The 24,877-nt window shown below is 44.3% G+C and overlaps 1 protein-coding gene across 1 annotated transcript in view; it reads right to left on the bottom strand.

Annotated features, from left to right (window-relative positions):
- Positions 1–3,093: 3,093 nt before the first annotated feature.
- Positions 3,094–24,877, bottom strand: part of LOC146857926 (uncharacterized) — a 61,158-nt gene continuing 39,374 nt past the window's right edge. Inside the window, exon 6 of the mRNA XM_085647083.1 lies at positions 3,094–3,759. Within this exon, the coding sequence (XP_085503209.1) occupies positions 3,741–3,759 (19 nt within the window). The 3' untranslated portion in view covers positions 3,094–3,740. The remainder of the gene's footprint in view (positions 3,760–24,877) is intronic.

The following is a 24,877-nucleotide window of genomic DNA, read 5'->3' as shown; positions in this document are numbered from 1 at the left end:
AATCATTCGTAAATGATAAAGTATCCTGTCTGGTCCATGGAACATGTACATATCCTCCTCCAGGTATTTCTCTCATAGGATAAGCATCCACTGTTTTCTCTTTTTCTCTCACAGGAAATGCTGAATAAGTCCTATCCCCTGATTCTTCCCTCTTCTTGTACCACCTATCCTTCCACTTCTCAACATCACCCCATTTTCGCAATAAAGCGATCATCTCTTTAATCTGTCCTGTTCTACCAGCACCATTCAGATTCTCAATATCTTTATCCGTAAGACTTCTGCAAAGCTTTCACCTTATCAATGTCAACTCCCTGCTCATTCGCTATTGCTCTTAACCTGTCATGTGTATTTTTAGCTCTCCAGGTGATGTTTTTGCACATAAACAACAGTTCACCATCATGATGATTTTTCAGAATTTCCGTAGGAACTGTCCCTGCAACAAGCTCTTCTAATTCTACACGTAACCTAGCCACATCAATTGCCTGTGAATCTTTATCCCTCTTTTGAAGAACTTTCATCCATTCATTCAAATCTTCAGCTGTTATTTCAGTAGATTTTCTCACTGGAACCACTTTCTTCTGTGGTTCTAAAATCGGCATCCCTGAACAACTAGCTTCACTAGCATCCAATCTCGAATTAGACTGTATCTCTAATCCTTCACTACATGTCTCATGTCTGGATTGTCTCAAATCATCATTTTCTGTCCTTTTTCCTGAATCTCCTGAGGGACCAGCCAAACTTGTCAATCTATTCCCAACATATGGAATCACCAAACTATTTTCACCCGTCCTCTGCTTATCAAAAACAGGCATAACCGGACCTATGGTTACAGGCACCGTAACAGCTTCTAGATTCTTTGTCAGCTCTCTAATCTTTTCAGTCAACTCCGATGTAGTTCTGGCTAATTCTCTCGTATTCTCGTCACCACTTCTATTCTCTCTCTCTTTTTCCCTAAAAGGATTACCACTTCTTAACTCAGGTGTCACATCTTCTGTCTCAATGATACGCAATGTATCTCTTATCGGAGAAACCACTGGTGTGCTCTCTTCTGGTTCTGGTCTATATGGAGGTGGTCTTTTGTAAATCATGTCATTCAAGACCTCATCCTCATATTCATTAATTCCATATCTTTTCACTTCTGCCTCAGGAACCCTTTCTGTACCCTTCTCTTCAACTGTTCTCATAGGGTATAATCCTTCTGACATACTAGCATCTCGCCATCTCTTCATTCGATCATGATGAGTTTCACGATCATGTCTCCTCCCAAACATGTATCTATAGTTTCCTCCAGACCTCTGTTTTTCTCGCTCATGTACTTCCTCTTCCCATTCCACTAAAGCCTCAAACTGTGTCGGCCTTGGTCTTGGGTCAAGACACAACATCTTTTCCCGCAAAGTTTTCAACACGGCCAGATTAAATGAACAATGTTCTGGGAATGCTAGGACACCATCTTCTTTAGTATACTTAACCCAATTCTCCAACCATATACAGGTATGATACCCATATCTCGTAGCCATAAAGGATGCAGGCGTTTTCGATGGAGGTAACAATTCACCTTCTCTCGTTTTAACATCTTTATCCTTGTCAAACCAATTTTTAATCTTTCCGAACAAAGATTTTTTCTTTTTCTCTTCTTGGTAATACATTTTAGCTTTACCAAACTTTCTAATCCCTTCCGTAATACAACTGAATGGTACGATGTTTTATCCAATAACAGCGCGACTCACACTAACGCACCAATCCTGGAGCGTCTACGTCACTAGAGTACAGAGTGACTCCTTCCAATCTCTGCGTGGCTCACACCAACGCACCAATCTCAGCGCGAGCACTGTTCTGATCTACTATCCAATCAGAGCGCGGTCTCAATGACGTCAGCAGTCACTGCAGTCTCTCCTGCTCCTGTCTCCTGTCAGTCGTCTACCCCTCCTTTACAAAACTTCTCAGTAGACTTCGTGTCAGATTCTACAAAATCTATTAGTTACAACATATAAACATCTCCATTGTCTGCTTCGCTAACCAAAGAATAGTAAAGAAAATCAATTTCACAAGAATCCCGTCTTTCACTCACTTCTGTTTCAGTACGGAATTAATACTCTTGTTGACACAGTAGCACATCCCTCTACTCTGCCCTTCTAACATGCATCCATTAACTGTTTCCTCTAGGACTGCTCCAAAGAGTCTTTCAATCAACTAAATGCTCATACATTCACGCACATGCATACAAGAAAATGTAGTACATACACACAGAATCCTGCCTTCCCGAGAACAGCGAACAATCTGCCCCACTACAGAATAATAACATACGTTAACCAAGCAGTGTTTTCCTCTGCCCAGTCCTTCAAACAAGCTCAGAGAATACCTATTACTCCTCCCGCGATAAGCTTTAACGGCAAACCTTACGGATCCCTGGGACTTAAGACCAGAGTTTCACAGATAACCTTCGCTACCATACACACTCCTTTTTATACCAGAAATATATTTCTAATAGTAACACACAACGATGTCACTAATTCCGAACACAGACAATGTGACGCGCAACTTCAATTGTCACACGTTTTTCCTGCATACGTATAGGACCAACAATCCCGTCTTTCCCGAGAGCAGCATATACTTCCCTCTGCCCTACTATGGAACTGCTACCAGCTCCCAAATTCCAGAAGCACTACATAAAACTCAACACGACGACTCCAACATATAGTATTAGTACATATACCAACATCAATCAATAATCAATAAATCAAAAAGCCAATGTACAAGCAATCTAATCAGATCAAGACAATCATCAAAACCATCAAATTCTGCTACCAGGAAATTGGTGCAGATTGGGGTGTACAAATTCTCCCTACTTCCACGGATAGAGTAAATTCACAGATACACGCACATACACTCATCATACGCTTGGGCCCATTTCACTAACATATACTCGATTACTCTATCAGCACTGAACCTGTGGAGAGAAAACCTTCTAAACACCCTGCATCTACACTAAGGGTCGATAAGACCTAATTGACACTGTCTTGAGTCATGATTTAACCAATAATAATCAACAATAATCAAAATAGAGTACTCAATAATTGACAAGAAATAACCACCAACACTGTATTTCAAATAATGGTAATTTATCTAAAATTAGTTCAAAGAAAATCAATTCAAAAGCAAAATCATTATTCTCATAATTACCTATTCTAGCTAAATGTCATAACCGGGTCAGGACAGGTCTCTCAGTAGAAATCTCCCAAGTCACCGTCCTCACAGCATCGATCCTCACCAACGCAAGTTCGGAAAGAAGTGGCCTCAGAATCCAAAATGCAATGGCACAGACCCTCTCTAGGCTAACAATATTTATAATAAATTTAACAAAAGAAGGCAACATAAAATGTTTTAAATATCCGCTGAACCGCTGAGCAGAGCGAGCAGGAAAGGATGTAGCATCGCTACATTTGGAAAAATCTCCGCTCAGAAAAATCACAAAAATAAAAAGACGGAAGAAGGAACTAAAACTTGCAAATGTTTCTTTTCATGTTCATATTTCCTCAGAACCAGCATTGTGATCACAAAGTTCATTGTGGCTCCTTTGTCCTCCAAGGACACTTGGATGTCCGCCCAGAGCTGCTGTCCTCACGGAAAACTTTTTAACCAGGCGAAGACTGTGGTCAGATGACTCTCGACCATGTTCAGCAAGGCCTTCTCATCACAAATCGACTACTCAAATACAAGCTTTAAACGGCAGCCATCTTTCACTAGGCCAAAACGTACCATCTTAATTAAAAGAGACAAAAACAACGTTACCACAGCATAGTGATTAAACAGTGTTAACCCCACTAATACCCTTATGTGTATGTAATTATCTAGCCTTTGCAACACAAGAAAAGCATTAGTACACGACATTTTAAAAGCATTTTTGTGCTTTAAAATAAACAGCACTCAGCAACATTTATTTAATTAAACCCGCACATTATTATTTAGCAACATTAATGCATCCCCACGTATAGTTTTCTCTTATTAGTACGTATTGATTAATCAGAACATTTACGCAAAACAAATAATTAGTAGTTATAAATTAATAATTTTAATTTCTTTCGACAATAGACAAACCAGAGCTTAAAAAACCCAATAGATTTTCAACAGAAAACTCTGCTCCAGCATGAGTCAGGAATACATGTTTGCCTCTGTCGGGCGCCAGTGTGGCGAAATGGTGAACATAACCCAAAGGGTTTAAGGGGGGGCCACAGACAGGTGTTAGAACCAAAGTCTGTGCTAAAGTATGGTAACTGAGGCCTGCAGACAGATTCACTAGAAGCTGTGACTGTGAGGGATCATGGTCACTTTAAGCCAGCTGCATATACATCACCTGAGCAAAGGACTACATGCAGGGCCAGTGGAATTATGTGATTTTGTGGTGGTGGTATTTTGTGCATAATCATGGATTTTGCGCATTTCCTACATAATTCATCAGCTGTAGTGTAATTTGCAAATTTTAACAAAAATTCATTTTTTCTAGCTGAAAAAGATTAAAATTACTAATAGGTTAAAATTGCAATGAAATACCACATGTAAGTAATATTACCATTGCAGAATTGTGCATATTGAGAGACATGGCTAATCCTGATTGCTCCAGTAATAAGATTACTCCGTCGCAAGAGCTATGTGATGGCCTAACAGCCTTCTTTCAGGATAAGATTAATAGAATTATCGAAGGTTTGAAACCAGATACCTTGTTAGGTACTAGTGAAAGGGAAGAACTAGGACCAGATAACTTATCAGGAGTTAGGGATATTGGGACGGAGCCATTGACGCAAGGGACTCCCCTTGATCACTGGGACCTGCCTACGGAGGAAGAGTTCGTTAGGGTGGCAATGGGAGTCTCTTCTGGTTCACCATTGGATCCCATCCCTCAGAAACTATGGAAAGAGCTGGGTTCTGAGATCTTTCCACAGCTTTACCAGCTGTGCAACCAATCTCTTAGCAGTGGAGTGGTTCCGTCTTGTTGGAAGGAAGCGATAGTCTCACCTCTCCTTAAAAAATCTTCATTGAACCCTACCTGTTACGGGAACTACAGACCAATCTCCCTTTTACCATATCCAGTAAAGATTGTGGAGCGCTTGGTGAGTCAAGCACTTTCCGGGTTTTCTTGAAGGTAATAACAAGCTGGGAGAAGATCAGTTTGGTTTCCGTCCTGGTCATGGGACTGAGACCGCACTGGTTACCGTGTTGGATAATCTTCGGATGCGTGCGGACAGGGGACAATCTGCGACGCTGATATTGTTGGACCTGTCCGCCGCATTCAACACGGTTAACCATGCCACCCTATTGGTAAGGTTGGAGAAAGTGGGAGTGACAAATATGGCTCTGCAATGGTTTCGGTCTTATTTGGCAGGTAGACGGCAGGCCGTTACTTTGACTCCGTTTCAATCAGATTTTATCCTGAATGAGCATGGGGTCCCCCAGGGGTCCTCAATTAGCCCTATTTTATTTAATGTTTATATGCAACCGCTGTTGGAGGTCATCAAAGCCAATTACATAAGTGTGGTTAATTACGTCGATGACACCCAATTGATTGTGTCCCTGGAAGGTGATCATGCGAACTCCCAGGAAATATTTCATAAGTGCATGTGTGAAATGGTGTCATGGCTGAGGAACAATGCGCTGCAATTTAATAATGCCAAAACAGAGATTTTGCACTGTGGGGTGGGTAGAGTGCCGACGGTTTTACCATCTAATTTTTGGCCGTTCCCTACAAATGCACCTCTGGTACCCGTGAGAACAGTGCGTAATCTGGGGGTCAGCTTTAACGAGAAGCTTAACCTCGAATCACATGTAAACAAAGTAGTTAGGAATTGCTACATGCTCGTTAGAGGTTTCCGTAAGGTGTTACCACTTTTGCCTCCTCAGGTAAGAGGCACAGTGGCCAGGTGTGTTGTTCTCAGCCGCCTGGATTATTGTGACGCTTTGCTGCTGGAGTCTCCGAGCTATTTGGTCTCGCGGCTCCAGAGCATCCAGGCGGCAGCAGCAAAGCTTGTTTTAATGAGAACACGTAGATCATCAACTTCTCAGGCATTAGCTGAGCTGCATTGGCTCCCGGTGAGACAAAGAATACTGTTCAAGTCCTTGTGTATTGCCTTTAAAGCACTCCACGGCCTTGGACCTAATCCGCTACAATGTAGGTTTAGTTGGTATGTACTTGTACGTAGCCTGCACTCTTTGGCAGCTAATTTGGTAATGATCCCAAGGATAAAAAGATCTACCATGGGTGGACGAGCGTTCGGTGTAGCAGCCGTGTGCTTGTGGAACAGTCTTCCCCCGGAATTGAGACAAATACAGGATTAGCTGCTGTTCCGCAAGCAAGTTAAGACCTGGCTCTTTCCTAGAGCGTAACCAGCTGGCCGGCTCAGTTTTCAGTTTGCGCTTTACCTTCTTTTACTGTGTCTCAGCACCAGGATGCCCATAGGGTTACAGCGTGCTTTATAAATGCAAATACATACATACATATAAACTGCACGTCACAGGCTTCAATGCATAAGAGATAGCGCAGTGAGTTAACAAGCCAAATGCGGAATTAAGTGTGAACTCTGCAGGCCTCTTTTACAAATAGGAATGTTTGTATCCTGTATGAAAGATTCTATTCTAGGTAAGAACATTCAAGAGAATAATAAACTTGCTGCAAAGGTTTGATTTAAAGAGATTTGTCACACAAGTTCTAATACAAGTGAGGCACGTCAGTGGGTTAAAAGACTATATTGCAGAGATTCGCGTATAGAACTATGTCTGAGGTTCCAACACTAGCGCGATAGCTTGAACCCAGTAGGCAAAGCAATGCCAGTGTGAGCTCCAACACATCACCATAGCAATAATTTAAAAAGTACATTTGAAAAGATTTAATGTTTAAAAAAGTGAAGTTTTAAAAAGTAAATTAAAAAAACCTTGCCTTGTCTAGTCCTAAAGGGCACCAATGTTGGCTACATCATATATTACCCAAAGACCCACCTACACCCAGGGTGCTCTGTGTTCATTACTGTAATCTGTCACTTGCTTAACCTCTTGCTGTATCGAAGTAATTCAATGTTGAGCTAGTTCAGTAGCGCTATTGGAAGCTTGTTGGTTTGAGTTGTTAATAACAATACGATATCCCTCCTGTTAAAAATGAATTTGATTGGGGGATGTAATGCGAGGTACCACCATAAAGTCCTTCCAGGTGCTCAGGAACTAATTTGCCATGCACATACCCAATTTTATAAATATTTAGCACTGTGACATGCCTTATCCCCATATGTCACTCATATGTAATCCCTCCCGGAGTTTAATCCGATAGAGGCAAAGGTTTTTATGGGAGACTTGGGGGACCACAAGACTGCAAAGATATATCCAACTATAGTGACGAACCTATCCACTACATTGGACTCACTCCAGGATAAATGGCAGACAGACCTTGGTCCCGTTGACAGTGACGACTGCACGGAGGCCTTGGAATCCCCGAGGGGTGCTGTAATAGCTTCACGCCTCAGACGTATTCAGTTTAAGTATTTACACCGTGCTTATTTTACCAGATATAGGCTATGGAGGGCGGGTTGATAAACTCCCCTACGTGTTTACGATGTGGTAGCGCAGAGGGTACGCTTATCCATACCATTTGGGAATGTACTGCGCTTGGTAGGTTTTGGAGAGGAGTTAAAAACTACTTATCAGAAGTGTTGGGATGGGAAATACAGTTGTCTCCTTAGCTTGCCCTCTTACATATCATGGAAGAACTAGGGGGAAACATCTATAAAAGATACCTGTTATTCTTGGGCCTTACACTGGCAAAAAGAGATATATCTAGGGCATGGAAAGATCGGGCACCGCCTACACTGGGGGCCTGGAGGGCAGGCCTTGATTGGTGCATGGGACAGGAGCAGCCTATTTTCAAAGTGCGGGTATGCCCGCAAAAGCACCTCAAAATAAGGTAACGTTGGGCAGACTACAGGGGTCTCATATTGGAACCCCCTTCACCACAAACTACAGATGTGGGAACCTTCTGAAGAACGTATCACAAAGAAGAGCGATGATGCAAAGGGCTATGATGTATGAGGCATGGCGTGATGGGTATTATGTATGGACTACTACGCACTATAAGACACAGTCGTTTGTAAAGTTAGGGGCTGATTTTCACAGACCCGAAAAGTTATTTTCGTTGTATTACAAATGTCATATAGAAGTCACCAGCTTGAAAGCTACTATATTGATCAATATATATTCTTTTCCCTCTGTCAAGAATGTGCATATCTTATCTGATGACTTAATAAAAAGAGTTTTGAAAAACAAAAATGAATTGGATCAAGGTCTGTCAAAGGTACATTGAACAATGCTACCTCTCTCTGAATGGAAGTGTCTGTATTCAGCTTTCTAGGTACAAAGAGGCACGTGCGTGGTTTTATATCCTGCTTTCCATTCCAAATATTAGGAGGTTACAGTAGACATGTTAACATTCTTATACGAGTAAATAATTGCACATAGGTATGTTAATTCAGTCAGCAGGGCATCCCGTTCACATAAACTGATCACAGGCAACTGGTGCATGACAGATCACCTTCTGACATGAATGGGGATGTAAATGACTTGATGGGTCCCCCGGAGACCTTAATATGATGCACCTGGTTTGTCGCTGTGCCGGCTCGGCTGCTCCCTGTATGGCCGATCTTGCATTTGTTTTGGGTTAAATCGGTTGTATTTGTTGAACTGCAGTATCCCGTCTGCGCTAGTTTAATGGTTTGTGGTTGTCTGTTCTTGGACATCCCCCAAGTCAGCTTGGGAGCTGCAGAAAGGGATACTTTAGGGAGGCACTGGGAACTGACAGACATGATAATGGAATATTATGCTGGGACTGGAAATTTGTAAATATTGAGTCATTGACTTGATGCTAGGTATAGTACAGTTTTTAAACACCGCCTTTGTATTTTTCCGATACGGTTTGGCAGGTTTACGGCATCCATACACAACAGCGTTTATGTTGGCGTACCAATTTCTTGACCTGTTATCTTACTTTCTAAATATTTTCCTTACATCTTTGTTGTTGTGCGCTAATGTTTAATTTCTCATTAGACTTCCTGTGCCTCTTCCTTGGTGTATGTTTTAATGCACTGATAGAGGCGCTCTAGGTAGGGTTTTTTAGGTGTCCCTTGATCTTATGTGTTCAATAAAACAAGCATTTGAATGCAATGGCGGCACTCGTGCTTTAGCTGTAAGCATCTTAAGCTAGAGCGCGGGTGCCCTGATTGCTTCAAAAATAAGGAAATAGAAAAACAGTTTTTTTTCTATTTTGTTACTTTAGAAGCAATCGAGGCACCGCGCTTTAGCTTAAGATGTTTACAGCCAAAGCACGAGTGCCGCGATTGTAACCAAAGTAAATAAAGAGAAAAATATGGCGGCTTCACGTCTTTGTTAGGTCGAGCATACGAGACCTCTTGTATATACTTTAGTATATACTTATATACTTTAGTATATACTTATATGTGTATGTACTTTGTGGGCTCTGGAGATCAGCCCTAGGACTTGTCTGCTTCCGCTTAGGGACTTTTTTTTCTGTTCAACTGCCTCTATTTAACTGTCTTGATAGAAAATGACCAGCAGAGGTCAGTAAAATACCAGAATTGCTTTCTGCTTTGGGACTTTTATTATGTTATTTTTCTGGCAACTGCCTCTATTTAACTTTCTTGATAGAAAATGACCAGCAGAGGGCAGTGAAATACCAGAATCACTTTAGCATTCTCTAGATTCCAGTCCATAGAAATTGTCTTCCACAAACACCTGTAGACAATAATATTTTTTTCAAACCTTGTATTTCCAGTGATATGACCATCTAAGGCCTGATTTTATATTAAAAACAGAGTGTGGACTATACCATTTCCCGCTGAAAGGCAATATTTCTCTCCATGTGTTCCTATTCCTGGCGTGTCACGCAGTTTGGTACTTACTTTTGTCCATGTTAAAGAACAGTAGATGTTTCAGCACCCAGGCTAATGTGCTGCATAGCTAAATACATATAAGGTCTCAAAGGCGAGACCGATTGCATTGCAAATGCTTGTTTTCTCTTTATTTACTTTGGTTACAATTGCCGCACTCACTCTTTAACCGTAAATATCTTAAGCTAAAGCGCAGTGCCACGATTGTTTCAAAAGTAAAGAAATTGAATTTTTTTTCTATTTCTTTACTTTTAAAGCATTTGCAGCACCAGCACTTTAGCTTAAGAAGTGTATAGTTAAAGCGCCAGTGAGGCAATTTTAACCAAAGTAAATAAAGATTAAAAAAAAAATATTTGCAATGCAATAGGTCTAGCATTTAAATGCGAGACCTATTGCATTAAAGTGGCCGCCATTGTCCCAGCTGCTTCAAAAGAGAAAGCGGGCATGGCACGCTGAATGTAAGCAAAGCACGTCCTGCCTGCAGTAAGAGAAACTCAATAAAGAAAATAATGCTTACAGACTTAAAAACATCTACTGTGTAACAACCGAAGTAAAAGGGCCAGTCGGGTGACAGATGAAGACAAGGCGGTACCAAGGAGGCATCAACAAGCCTATTTACGAATCAGAAGCCAGGATTTATGAAGGACAATGACACAAGCCAATGACAAATATGGGCGGAGAGTGTGCGGGGTTCTATTCCATACTCCAGTAAAACAAGTCTCGCAGAGCACAGCATGCATGCTGACTGTAGGCTTGACCTAAAAAGGAGGGGAACACTTTGTCTTAAATTTAAAAAAAGTATGAGTATGCCATGCCCCTCAGATCCCCCCGAACACACACTTCGACCACTGGGTTTGCCAGCCTTTCTATACAGGAACAGGGGAGGGGGTTGTTTTGGGGTGTTGTACGCCCCTAATAAGTGTATCATGCAGTAAATAGTTGCAAACAAGGGCTTTCAGTCGGGTACATTGAGGTGTCTGGTGATTTCACCCTGAATTTTTCTTCCCCTCTCTCCTCTTGAAAAAATGTTTACTTTACAAAATATTTTGTTTTAAGGACCACTACCTATCTGTACTGCTCTTCCTTTCCACTGCCCCTTAGGCCCCTTGCCCCTCCCCGCCCATGTCCCGCTTATCGGATAACATATGTTAACAAAATAAGCCATATATTCAACCCCCCATCCCCCAGTCTTACTGACCAAGCTACGCCCCTGGGCATTGTGCTGGCGCAAACACGGTGGTATTACGCAAGAGGGACCTGCGGAACGCACGTGATAAAAGACTGGCTCATACTGCACTGCAGTGGATGCTAGCGAGGTGAATGGATCCTCCGGCGCACAGATAACCAACCTGTGATTCACCTGTGAGCTTACTTAAGGAGCCATCCTGAAATGTTAACCAATATTGTTTACCACAAATGTGTTTCGCATTCTTTTGCTGGGTGTTGTTATTATTAAGAAACTTCAAAACGTTTTGAATCATAAAAGGATGAAAATAACTTGTTTAATGAAGGTTGAGCAGAGAGGAGCTTGTCGCACCCATGTGCTCGGAAACAGTCAAGTGTGTGGAAACATGATCTGTTGATGCTGAGAAAGTGGGGTGACCTTGGATACTTTGGACGATCTCTTGTCCTAAGAATGGCTCATAAGCTGTGCCTGCACGGCTGCTATCCACGCGCCCCGTGCCTTGATGCCACGTCATCGTCATTTATTGAATTACTCCTCTCTGCCAGCAAGTCCTGCATTCTAGGCAAACACTTAATCGCCCCGTGCCTAAAAAACATAAAAGAATAATTAAAGAACGTGTTGTTGTGTATCGTAACCGGTGCTCGTGTAAAGCGCCCCGATACCTTCGAGTCGAGTTTGCGCTATATATATACAGGGCTCGAGTCGGGGTACCACGCGGGTGGACGGCGTCCCCCCACTTATTTTACCAGGTTTTTCCGGGTGGACGCCGTCCCCCCTGCCCAAAAGCTGGACAGCATTGTGTGAGCAGAGAGCCCGGGTGGGAGGGAAGTTTCCCGTAAATTGCCAAAGATATGCTAATGTTTGTAATTGGAGACTTTAAGAGGCACCGGTGGTGTGTGCAGGCTGGAGTGATTGGGAGGCGGAGCGAGCAGGCGTTGGCGGTTAACGCTTGGAATGTGTGTCCTTGGAGGGGGGGTTGCAAAGGACATCGAGGAACAGACCAGGGGTAGCAGTGCTGTGAAATGCCCCGTCATCTAAAGGCATATGAATACTCATGAGATTCCTGTTGTGACGTCACTTCCGGTGACAGCGTCCCCCCACTTCTTTTCATGAGATTCCTGTTGTGACGTCACTTCCGGTGACAGCGTCCCCCCACTTCTTTTTTTAGGACTTGTGCCCTGTATATATATATTTTTAAAGTGCTGAATTAATCAAGACGGAGTCCTCGCTGGGGGAAGCCCAGGCTACAGCTGTCCTGACGAGACAGAAGAACTGTGTACAGAGCCCAAAAACATCAGGTGACTTGGCAAAGGGACTGCGTGTGGCGTCGGCCTCCAGCTGCCTTCTCAGACCGTGCTGTGGCAGGGCACAATGGGGCTGATCATTTGTTACTGCGCCTTCAAATCTTTACACGGTGTGCGGATGTCTAGCAATGCTGCGACCATGTTTACCATAGTGAGATCCAATAGCAAGGCTTCCTGTGGTATCTTTAAATTAATTACCGAATTCCTGGAAGATGGCTGCCCTCTGCCAGCTTTTTGTTCTGCACAGTAGCCCATTCTAGCTAGAAGTGAGTATCTTTGTGTTTTACTCATCTCTCTTATAAACGTACACATTATCTTATATGTATGATGGATGCTTTCGTTTTATTTGCTTTGATTGTACACTCTCTCTTCCTTCAAAATATCCACAGGTGTTGTTTTTAATGCTTCTTGTTTTTTTCTGCTGTTTGGTACACCTAACCACCGTCAATCCACCACACATTATCAGGCACACATCCCACACCATCACAAACTCACGGTACTCGGTATACTGTGACCCTTGCATTTTTGTATCATACTTAAAGACAACATATTTGAGCACCATACCACCAGTGCTTACTTTGGATAAGTATAAATGCTGTTACTAAAGCTCTGTTCAGAAGCCCATAGCCTGCGCCTATTAAATGTAAATGTGGGTGCCGTATACCAAGGCTGCCTGGTCCTGAATCGCTTGCAGGTTTATGCTTACTCCATTTATGATGGTGGTCTGTTTTTCTCTTTACCCTTCTTTCCCCTTTGAGTATTTTTCCATTACCTGCTCTTCCATGAGAAAAAAGAAGTGCTGGTTCCCAAAATGAGTGCTGGTGGGCCCCATCGGCTCAAATTAAGCACTGCAAAGCACCCAATATCCCGGCTGTTCAAAATGGGGCTCTCTAGTTGGCAGTGGTATACACCCCATCTAAGTAGGTACCCTTCCTTCTAGTCAGGGTGTTACACACCCAGGATAACCCCTTCTCTCATGCTTGGTAGCTTGGCAAGAGCAGTCAGGCCTGTCCCAGAGGGAATGCGTCAAGCATTTGTACATAAAACACACAGTAACAGTGAAAACACTACATATGGACACACACCAGTTTAGAAAAATAGACACTCTTTATCTAAACCAAAAAGACCAAAACGACAAAGATCCAACATACAGAACTCAAAATATCACTTTTTAAAGGTTTAAGCAATTCTGTCCATAGAACTCTATAACCTACTAACCCCTTCCCCCCTTAGCGCCTGGAGACCCTTACGGGTGAGTAGTCGCGCTTAACAAACAACTGATTGATTGATTGAGCGATGAAACCACTGAAGAAAATGTTGCCCGTCCTAACACTCGATCCCTTGTTACAGGTACTGTGAGCAAAATTGCAACCGACATTAAAAAAAGGGAGCGAATCTCTTAAAGGTAAAGATGCTGCAGCTCTGGACATAGTAATAGCTAATTCCTACAGAGCAATATTTCATCTACCAAAATATGTTTCACCGGCCCAAATAAGGCTAGAATTTGGTCTCCAAAAACAATCGGTGGAAAGAAGGGGTGCATACGTAAAAAGTTGGCACAAGATCCGTAGTGCCGAGGCTGGATCCTTAAATCCTCATCTTTGGCTCGAGTTGCTTCATCGCGGTAAATCACTGGCCAGGGAATATTTGTTTGACTCCCTTAAGATACTGGGGTTGTCGTATTTTTGGGGAACCCCAACAGATCATCCATCCTTCAAAAAAATGGTCAAAAAATCAACACAAATGGTATCTGTCTTAGAAGACAAGGAGGCGCTTGCTAAAAAGGCACATGGCTGGATAGTGCTCAGTGATTAAGAAGTACTCAAACCGCAATCTTGCTTGAAAATAGGAGTCAAAATAAGGACAAAGGATTTTTTTTTAAAGCTACGACTAGGTGTCATTCCGATAATCCCACATCTTCCACCATGGGAAAGGAGATGAGGTCCGCAGTCCTGTCGCTTATGTGGAAGTGGTAAGGAGGATATCATCCATGTCATCTGCACCTGCCCTAATCTAAAGGATAAAAGAAGCACTTTATTATGACCAATCATCAAGTGGCATGGCATCCAGTCCTGCAGGCAGGCAGTAAAGTTGTGCTTCAATCCAGCCGAGGTACAGCTAAACTGCCGGCTCACAATTGTTTTTGAAACAGTAACTAAGAGACTCAAAAACACACAGCATGCGAACACTGACCATGAAAAATAGCTGAACGGGGCACCCCTTGATGCCAAATCCAAAAGCTAACAACAGCACCTTACAGTCGCACGGGCACTTTAAATCAACAATGGCTATATGTGGCTCACAAACAATTTTTTGTGACAGTAACTAAGAGACTCAAAAATACGCCGCATGCAGACACTGTCCATAAAATGTAGCTAAACCAGGCACCCGTTGATGCTAGACCTAAAAAGCCAACAATAGCATCTCACACTCGAACCAGCACTTTAAACCAACGGTGGCTATATGCGCGAAACAATGCGTTGATGCAAAAAAAAACAACTAACAACAGCACTTCACAGTTGCACTGGCACTTTAAATCTGCAATGGCAATAAGCGCTAAACAACGCACTCTATTATGCTGTATAAGGACGACTGCTCAAATCAGGACTACCACTTCCAGCCTAGCTTTTCCTGCAGCACAAGCACTTTAGACTTACTGACGAGTATAATGCCTAATTGTGTAATTTTAAACAATGTCTAACAATGGTCTTTTATACTGTTTTACTTACTAAATTGCGAATAAGAATACATTTTTTAGTGTATGTGTATGCAAAGGTTTTAATAAATCATGCATAATAAAAATTACTTACTTACTCTATGGATGCAGTGATTTTAGCACAAAGTACCTTTCATGCGTCAAAATCCAAGATGAAAAACAGCTGCAAGGGAGAGAAGCGTCTGAAAACACAGCGATGCATCAATTCTCGAGTCCCAGGGGAATGGAGGTGTAAGTTCTGCTGCACACATAATTGTTTTGTCGACTCCTTACTGCGAGGAGAAGCGATGTGTCGAAATCCGAAAGTGGGTCCTTTCTGTGGGGCCATGCACTGGACACTTGGCGCACAGGTGCGATGCGTGGAAAATACGATTACGCTGGGGTCGATGCTCCCAGCCGCGAGCAGGCGGTGCATAGATCCTTCGGCCACAGCGCGGCAATGCAATTGTTTTTTCAGCCGCACAGTTGGACCTATTTCGGAGTTGGAGTGGGTGTCTCGAACGTTGGAGACACGGTGCTTGGGCTGCGATTAACTTGGAGCCACACAAACTGGCGCAGCGTCGATTCTCCAGCTGTGTACAGGTGCTGCAGCGATCCTTCGTCTGCAGCACAGCAATGCGTTGGTTATTCAACAACACGGCAAGCCTGGAGGGTTGCTGCATCAATTTCTTTTCTTTTTTCTTTCTGCAGCAAAGCCATCTCCAAGGGCCCAGAATTGGAACTGGTACCACTTGGCAGGCCAGAAGTCCCAGCAGAGGAGTCTAGGGACTGCAGGTGAAGTCTTTGATGGTCCTGAAACTTCTTAATAGGAGGCAAGCACACACAAGCCCTTGGAGAATCATCTCAAGCAGGGTACAAACAAAGTCCAGTCCTTTTCCTCTCCAAGACAGATGCAGCAACTGCAGGACAATCCATCAAAGCAACACAGCAAAGGGGCAGTACTCATCCTGACAGCTATCGAGCTATTCCTCATTGCAGTCTGCTCTTGATTCAAAAGTGTTCTAAAAAGGTGGAGTTAAAGGTCCAATACTAATAGCCGTGGTGGCCTTTGAAGTAGGCATACTTCAAAAGATAGTCTTTTTAGTGCTCATGTCCTGCCTTGCCATGTCCTGGCTCCAGACACACTACAGGGGGGTGGAGACAGCATTGTGAGAGGACAGACACAGCCCTTTCAGGGGTCAGTGACAACTCCCCCTTCCACTCTAGCTCATGAAGGACCATGACCCTAGTAATGGCCAATCAGGATATGCGGTGCATGCCTCAGTTCACTTTGTGTGACTGTGAAGAGTGAATGCACAAACAGCCTAACTGTCAGTCTTAACCAAACGTGGATTCCACAAGCAGGCAGAGGCACAGGATCGTAAAGCAAGAAAATACACTCTTGGTAAAAGTGGCATTTTCAACCACATAATTTAAAAACCACTTTCACAGAAAGATGTGTTATTAAATTCTGAGCTCAGGTAACCTAAACTCGAAATCTCAATCTCTTCCCAATTGAAAGTTACACTTGTGAGGTGTTACAAGACAGCTCCAAAGATAACCTATGGGAGAGATAGTTCTTGCAATAGGGAAAAACGAAACTAGCAGTATTTCACTATCAGGAAATGTAAAACACACCAGTACATGTCCTGCTTTTCTGCATACATTGCACCCTGCCCATGGGCTACGTTGGGCCTACCTTAGGGATGCCTTACATGTAATATAAGGGAAGGTTTGGGCCTGCAAGAGGGTGCACTTGCCAGGTCGACATGGCAGTTTGAAACTGCACTTGCAAACACTGCAGTGGCAGGGCTGAGACATGTTTGCAGGGCTACACATTTGGGTGGCACAATCAGTGCCGCAGGCCCACTAGTAGCATTTGATTTACAGGCCCTTGGCACACACAATGCACTTTACTAGGGACTTACCAGTAAATCAAATATGGCAGTCACGGATAAACCAATAACCAGTACAATTTACACAGAGAGCATATGCACTTGATTAGCAGTGTTAAAGTGCCCATAGTCCTAAAGCCAACAAAAACAGGTCAGAAACAAATAGAAGGAAGAAGGCAGAAGATTTGGGGATAACCCTGCAAAAAAGGGCCAGGTCCAACACTGGCCAATGCAGCACGAACACACAAATCAAACCACTACACTATACCACACAATTATAAATGTTCTTCCTCTTCACACCCTTCATTTTTGTTATATTCTTATCCAAAGTTACACTACTTAATCAATAGAGTAAAGCTTACTCTGCAGCTGCCGCTTCTCACATAGTGATCTAGGAAAGCATCACAGCTGAATTTTGAGAAATGTAATTATGGGCGTCAGTTATTGGTATTCAGAGGTGGTACCCCCTTCCAGTGACTTGTTCTTTGTTGCCCTTGGCACTGCGATTATTTTCTTCCGGGTTACTTGTAGTGCAGATAATCCAAAAGGAGGTCGCACTGTTTTCTATAGACAAAGGTAAATTGGAGTTCCGTTCAACAGAAATGATCTTAGAGTTATAGGCAGTGATGCCAGGTTGTGCTAAATAGGCACGATGATGCAAAGTTATAGCAGCATAGCAAGGTTTTTATCAGGCAAGAGTAAAGTGCAATAATGACATCTAACATGGGAGACGAGAATGGAAGTTTATTGATGTATCATGCAGCCTAGGTGGTATAGGCCTCTTGTGGTGTTCTAAGTGTAAGACAGAGGTAAAATGAGAAGCAGAAGGGAGAGGTTGGCAGAAGATGTTTCAGATATTAGCAGTTGTGCTTTAAGGACAGTACCACCAAAGAAGAGGTCAGGTTGCCATAGGTGTACGTGTTTGTCGTTACTGATGCTCTTCTTTCAGCTCACACAATGTTACCAACAGCATGTTTGCCTTCTGTGTCTTTCTAGCGCTTTGTAAGACCTTCCTGCATGCTTGAAGGCCACAGTCAGTGCCGGCACCTCTTAAGATCCTGGCCTCAGTGCAGTGGATGTGCATTCTCTACTTTAAGCTTCAAATTTAGCAATTTTGGATGGATACATCTAACCACAGATTCCTCACCTTGTGAATAACCGCAGGAGTCTTACTGGGTCAGAAGATTTTTCTCAGCATTACTCCTGTGTGCCATCAGGTGGTGTCGTGCAGTTCTGCATTGACTTGCTCCGCCCCAGAAGGGATGCCAGAGCCATATATAAGGGCTACCCCTGCGCACTGACATCTGTTCCTTTCTTTCCACATCTTTGTATGCAGTTCAAGAGTTAGCTACTTTCTCTCCTCATCAGTTGACAAGTTCTTATTCTTCAAATTGTTTACGGTGTTCAAGGGAAATGTCATCTCATAAACCACAGGTTTCAAACCTTGTAGAGACTGTTGCAAACAAATGTCTGTGACACCAAGTAATGCGGGGAGTGTGCTCTGATGAATCTGACCCGAGCCTCAATTAATTGCCAGTGGCTCAAATAAATTTGAGCATTCCATCCATAACTTTTGTGTTATTGCAGTTAATTCCCTAACTCCCAGACAGGGGTGCCGTGCTCTCTGTACTATAGGACTCAAGCTACACCCTACTGACCAGCCCCAGGTATGGCGAACATGGTCTGAGATTACTTGTGGTACCATCTGGAGGGGGCCTCGCCTGGCAGTTCAGGAGGGACTGTTCCCATGGAAAGCAGCGCCAATTCCTATTTTCATACAGCAGGCCTTTGTATGGAGTGGCATGGTAGGTGAAAAATGATAGACTGGAATACATCCCTTAGTGATTTCTTCTGGCTGAGAATAATTCAAGCATTCCATCCATCACTTTGGTGTTGTTGCGGTTGATGCACTCAGTGTGATGGGTATGTCCATACATGGGTCCTATGCTCACTGCGCCATAGAATCAAACTACACCCTACTGAGGAGCCTCGAGTAGGGCAAAACCAGTCTGGAATTGCTTGTGTTCCCTTCTGGAGGGGGCCCTCGCCTGACAGTTCGGAGCAGACTGTTCCAATGAGGTGAAGGGGTGAAACTGATTTGCATAATGTGGGCCTTTGTCTAGAGTGGCATGATGGGTGAAAAGTGATGGACTGGAGCCCGAGCAATTGCCAGTAGCTGATATTAATTTGAGCTTTCCATTTATCACTTTGTTGTTGCTGATAAAGCCGAAGGCAATCCGGGACCATGAAGCTGAGCTATACATCGCTAAATATCTTTGGAATCTCGTAAAAGCCACTCCCGCCCAAAGTCAAAGATACGGGCTGGTTGCCGTTCTCGAGGCTGGTCCTGCGACAGATCTTCGTAGCTCCCCAAGTCTTTGGGCAAGTCTAAATCAAAGAAAAATCATAAGAATTGCCAGCAGGCCTCGTCCCTGTCTCGCCACTGAAGTCATGAGGATGCCAAGGGAATATGACTTGTTCTTTCGCATGCAATTAGTTTGCATGCCATTACTACGTGTTTTTTTCTTAGCATTAACCGTTAGTACGCACGTTTTTAGTTCGCATACCAGAACATTGAAAGTGTTAATGTATGCGAACTAAAAACTTGCCTAGTAAAAAAAAAGAACAACACTACATACAAATACACTACACTACACATCCAAAAGTTAAAAACACTACCCAAACCCTCAAAAAGTACACTACCCTACACTACTAAAACACCACTACACTACCCTAAACCCTAAATCACTGCCCCCTGCACGACACTTCCCCTAGCCCCAGTCCTGTCCTACTCCAAAACACTACCCAGCACAACCCCCCAACACTACCCTAAACCTTAAAACACTACCCTACACTCCACAAACTCCACAACACTACCCTAAACCCTAAAACACTACCCCCAGCACTACCCTGCCCCTAGCCCCAGGCCTGTCCCTACTCCCAAACACTACCCTGCACGACCCCCCCGACACTACCCTAAACCCTAAAACACTACCCTACACTACACTAACACCACAACACTACCCTAAACCCTAAAACACTGCCCCAGCACGACCCTGCCCCTAGCACCAGTCCTGTCCCTATTCCCAAACACTACCCTGCACGACCCCCCGACACTACCCTAAACCCTAAAACACTACCCTACACTACACTAACACCAGAACACTACCCTAAACCCTAAAACACAACCCCAGCACGTCACTGCCCCTAGCCCCAGTCCTGTACCTACTCCCAAACACTACCCTGCACGACACTCCGACACTACCCTAAACCCTAAAACAGTAACCTACACTACACTAACATCAGAACACTACCCTAAACCCTAAAACACTACCCCGAGCACGACCCTGCCCCTACCCCAGTCCTGTCCCTACTCCCAAACACTACCCTGCACGACCCCGAAACTACTCTACACTACACAATCACAAGTACACTAGCCTGCATGACCCACAACACTACTCTACACTACACAAACACAAGTACACAACCCTGCACGACCCTACACAGCCCCTACACGACCCTATACAGCCCTCTCTCTCCTCCTGGTTCCTCTCTCTTCACCTCCACGCTTGGTTCCAATCTTCTCCCCCTTCCTGCTTCCTCCGTCGTGGGCAGGCAGAATAATGAGTCCCGAGGGCAGGCACGCAACTCCTCACCGACACAGCAGACCATCTTCCTGAAAATGGACACCCCCTCACCAACTACGCATGCGTTGTAACAACGTATGCGATGTAACAACTTGCGTACTAAAGGCTACGCGTTGTTATTTCGCATGCGTTGTAACACTTGCGTAGTAATGGTACGCAGACTAATGACCGCTTACTAATGGGTGTTAAGGTGCCCCACTGTCTCACTCCTGGTCACCTGCTGAGGAACCGATTCCGCAGATGATTCCAATGTACCTCAAGTTTCCTGGTCTTTCGTTGATACTGCAAATTGAGGTGTTTAAGGTCACCATGCTTCACATATTCGGCACCTCACCCTTTTTCTCTGGCTTACCTTTGGGTCCCACCGAGCCACAGGGACTTCCAGCCGGGTTACTGTCAGCAGGTCCACCCTCAGCACAGGCTATGCCTCCTAAACCTTCCTTGGGTTTAGTCCGACTCCCAAGCCCATCCCACATTCGGCACCACGATCCACACTAGTTCCTGCCATATCGAAGCCAACACCGATGCTGGAGGAGGACATCGATCCCATAGTTCTGTGCAACTCCAAACTGAATTAGTACTGTCAATGAACAAACCCACGTGCAAGTTTGGTACCTTTCAACTCAGGCGACACAATACCTTTGCTTAGAAGTTTCCGTCCAGTACTCCAGCAACTCTTTAGGTCTGATTCCTATCAGAGTTATCCTGCATTTGGTGTTAATGGTGTTGATGGTGATGACGGTGATGGTGGGGATGAGTCTTCCCCACAATACGATGACAACAGCGTCTATAGGGATTACAAGATGCCAGTGGGCTAGACACGTCCCCTGACACAGACCTAGTATCCCCCCTGGCTCTTCTACAGAAAAGTTGATGTCCTTGAAGTGAATAACAGACTAATGTGCTCACAGAGGTCCTAGAACCCAGATAATCCTCATAATCTCTGTTACCATTTAATGAAGCACTTCCTGAAACCCTCATGGATGAAATCTTGTTCATTCCTATCAGTGAAAGTAGCACATTGCTATAGGGCAGCTCCTGGCGACCTTGCATTCCTTACACACATAACCATCCGATTGGAGGCAGGAACAGGTCCACTGCATATTCCACCTACATCAGAAGGGCTGTTGGAGGACCATTTGTCCATTTTGCGACAAGAGGTCCAGGCTTTTTTGGACAAAGGAGCCATAGAGAGGGTCCCAGCATTGGACATAGGGACTGGATGTTACTTCTGTTATTTCCCAGTGTAGAAGAAGGATGGCTGACTTCATCCTATTTTAGATCTTTTAAGATACTCTAAATGTCTTTCTGAAAAAGGACAAATTCAAGATGCTTACATTGGCCCCAATTCTGTCTGCCTTGGATCATGAAGACTGGATGGTAGTGCTGCACCTGCAGGATTCCTATTTTCACATTCTCATCCTGCAGTCCTACAGACGTTACCTCTGGTTCAAGGTGGACCAAGAGCATTTTCAGTTTACCATGCTCCATTTTTGTTTTACCAGTGCTGATGGTGTATTCAGGAAAGTGATGGCAGTTACTGCAGCATATCTTCGGAGATTGGGGCTACCAGTCTTCACTTACTTCAACAACAGGCTGTTGAAGGTGGATACATCACAATCAGTCAATCAATGTGCCAAAATCACAACTGACTTCTTCACAGCAGCTCCTGTTCATTTGAGCCATCCTGGATATGGTGCTGTTCCAAGTCTTCCCTACAGTTTAATGAGTCCAATATATTCTGGCTGCGTTCCCAATGTTTCAGCCTCGGTCCTGGGTCTCACTGAGCATGGATCTGCTGTGAACTCTGAAGTCTCTGGGTTCAGCACCAAAGGAACCTGTCAGTTCCATCCAGGTTTCAGAGAAATCAAAAAAAGCCTGCAATGGTGGCTGCTCTACCCCAATTGGGCAACAGCAGATCCTTCTCTCTACCCCATCCAGAAGTGATGGATGCTTCGCTGTTGAGTTGGGTCTGGGATAGGTAGAGAGCAGCAGGTCTCCAGTGGAGACCTGCTTATCAATTTTTAAGGCAGTTTCCCCTCCACATAAGAGAGGCTGGGTCAAGTTCGCGAGGCTGGGTCAAGTTCTCACAGACAACACCAATTCCATGTGGTACTGCAACAAGCATGACGGAGTGGGGTCCTAGGCCCTGTGCCAGAAAGTTTCTCAGGATCTGGGTGAATCAGCACTCCATCTTCCTGTTTGTGAAACACCTGGTGGGATCTTTACATACCAGAAAAGACAAACTCTGTATGGCATACCTAGAAGATCACAAATGACATGTACTCCTGTAGCACCCTATTGCTTGTTGGAATTGTCACTTCATTGATGGGATTTATCTAATCATTAAGACTGAAGTAATTTCATACTATCTATTGTGATAGTAGGGTTCATTGAGTTGTATATCCCTGCCAATTTTCACATTGACCAAGAAGCAGCTCTTGGAAGGTCTGAGAGCCCATTCAACCAGGGCCAAGGCTGCTACCACTGCGTTGGCACAGAGAGTGTCTGCTCTGGACATATGTACGGCCAGAACATGGGCATCATTCTACATGTTCACAAAGCACTACTACCTTGATATCTAGGTTCGGTGGGAATGTCACTTTGCTTGTTTGTGCCTGAAGGTCTTATTGGTCTGAGGCATTCCACAGACCCACCGTCTTGGGAGGAACTGTCTATGTATCCATCAGAAGAACAAGTTACTTACCTTCACTAATGCTCTTTCTGGTGGATACTTTGTCAAACTGCATATTTCTCACTGCCCTCCCACCTTCCCATTCTGTGGAATGGAATCTTTTTTACATTTATAAAAGGGTTCCAAATTAGAGATCTGTAAACTGTCACATCTGATTACTGTCAAGCAATGTGTCTAATGGTGCAGAATTGAAAGAAACTGATGTCAACGCACAGGGGTGGTGCATATATATAGCTTCAGTCACTTCTAGGCCGAGATGGAGTCGATGAAGAGCTGCATGATTCCACCTGCTGGCGTGCAGGACTAATGCTGAAAAACATTTCTGGATCCAGTCTGGCACCTGGGAGTGTTCACAAGGTAAAGAATCTGTGATTAAATAAGAATATCATTCAGAAAGTTCTTCAGTGAAGGTAAGTAACTTGTTCTACCATGTAGAGGACTCATCTTTATTTCAACACTGATTTCGATTGCGGGCCATGTCTTTGAGTCATTGGCTCCTCGATATCCTCTCCAGACGAGCTACCTTAGTGGGCATGAACCCAGTTGCGGCCGGCATGACTCACAGGTGGAGGCACGGGGGGGGGGGGGGGGTAAATCGCGCAGGTGTTTGCGTGGGGGGATTTAAAAATAAAATAAAAAACATACCTTACCGGGTCCCGCGCCGCCTCTGCTCCTGGCCAGGTCCCACGTTTTCCTGCTGCTTTCCTGCTCCCCTGCCTCCGACAGGAACAGGAAGAAGGCAGCTTCCCTCCCCTTCCCTAAGCCAATCACAACGCTGCAATGGCAGTGTTGTGATTGGTGAGGACGGCGCCCAGCCGGGCGCCTATGGGGAGGCCATTTTCTCTATGTAGGCTGCATGTAGCCTACATAGAGAAAATCCAGAGTGTGCATGACTGGTTTGGTCGGCCCCAGATGGCCGACCAAACAGTTAAGGCCCACAGCATTGGGCAAGCCACTCCTCTCCAACCCATCCACCCACCCGCCCCAACCAGGCATACTCTTTTGCTTTCTCGCAGTGCGAGAAGCAGAAACATGAAATGGTATTTAAAATACCATTTTATGTTTCTGCTTCTCGCACTGCGAGAAAGCAGTGGGGTGATGCGTCTCCGCCCTAATGGAGGAGCCGCCCCTGCATGAACCGGATGTTGGTGTCCAGCTGTGTTCCAGCCCCACTTCTGGCTTGTGGTGCTTGCCCTGCTGATGTGGTGGCTTTCACCCAGACTTTATTGAGTGTGCTCTACCTTATTCTGTCTCCTTTTGCTGCGCCTACTGGTCCTGCAACGCATTCAGCTGTGCTTTGGTTGACTGTCTCTTGCCCAGTAAGGGATGACTCTATCATTAAGTCTGATACCCCTTAAGTGGTCAATATTTTGCCACCAAAGGCCACATCTGTTTTGACATCCGCACCAATAGCAACACCATCTACGTACGGTGCTAGCTCCAGATTTTGTAAATGTGGGATGATCATTTTTTTTAGCCTTCTACATGCCTTTATCAGGCCTTGATCAGGGCTTTAGTGT

The sequence above is a fragment of the Triturus cristatus genome, chromosome 3_2 (genome assembly GCF_964204655.1).
Source record: "Triturus cristatus chromosome 3_2, aTriCri1.1, whole genome shotgun sequence".
Classification (NCBI taxonomy): Eukaryota; Metazoa; Chordata; class Amphibia; order Caudata; family Salamandridae; genus Triturus; species Triturus cristatus.
This window is presented reverse-complemented; position numbering and strand designations above follow the sequence as displayed.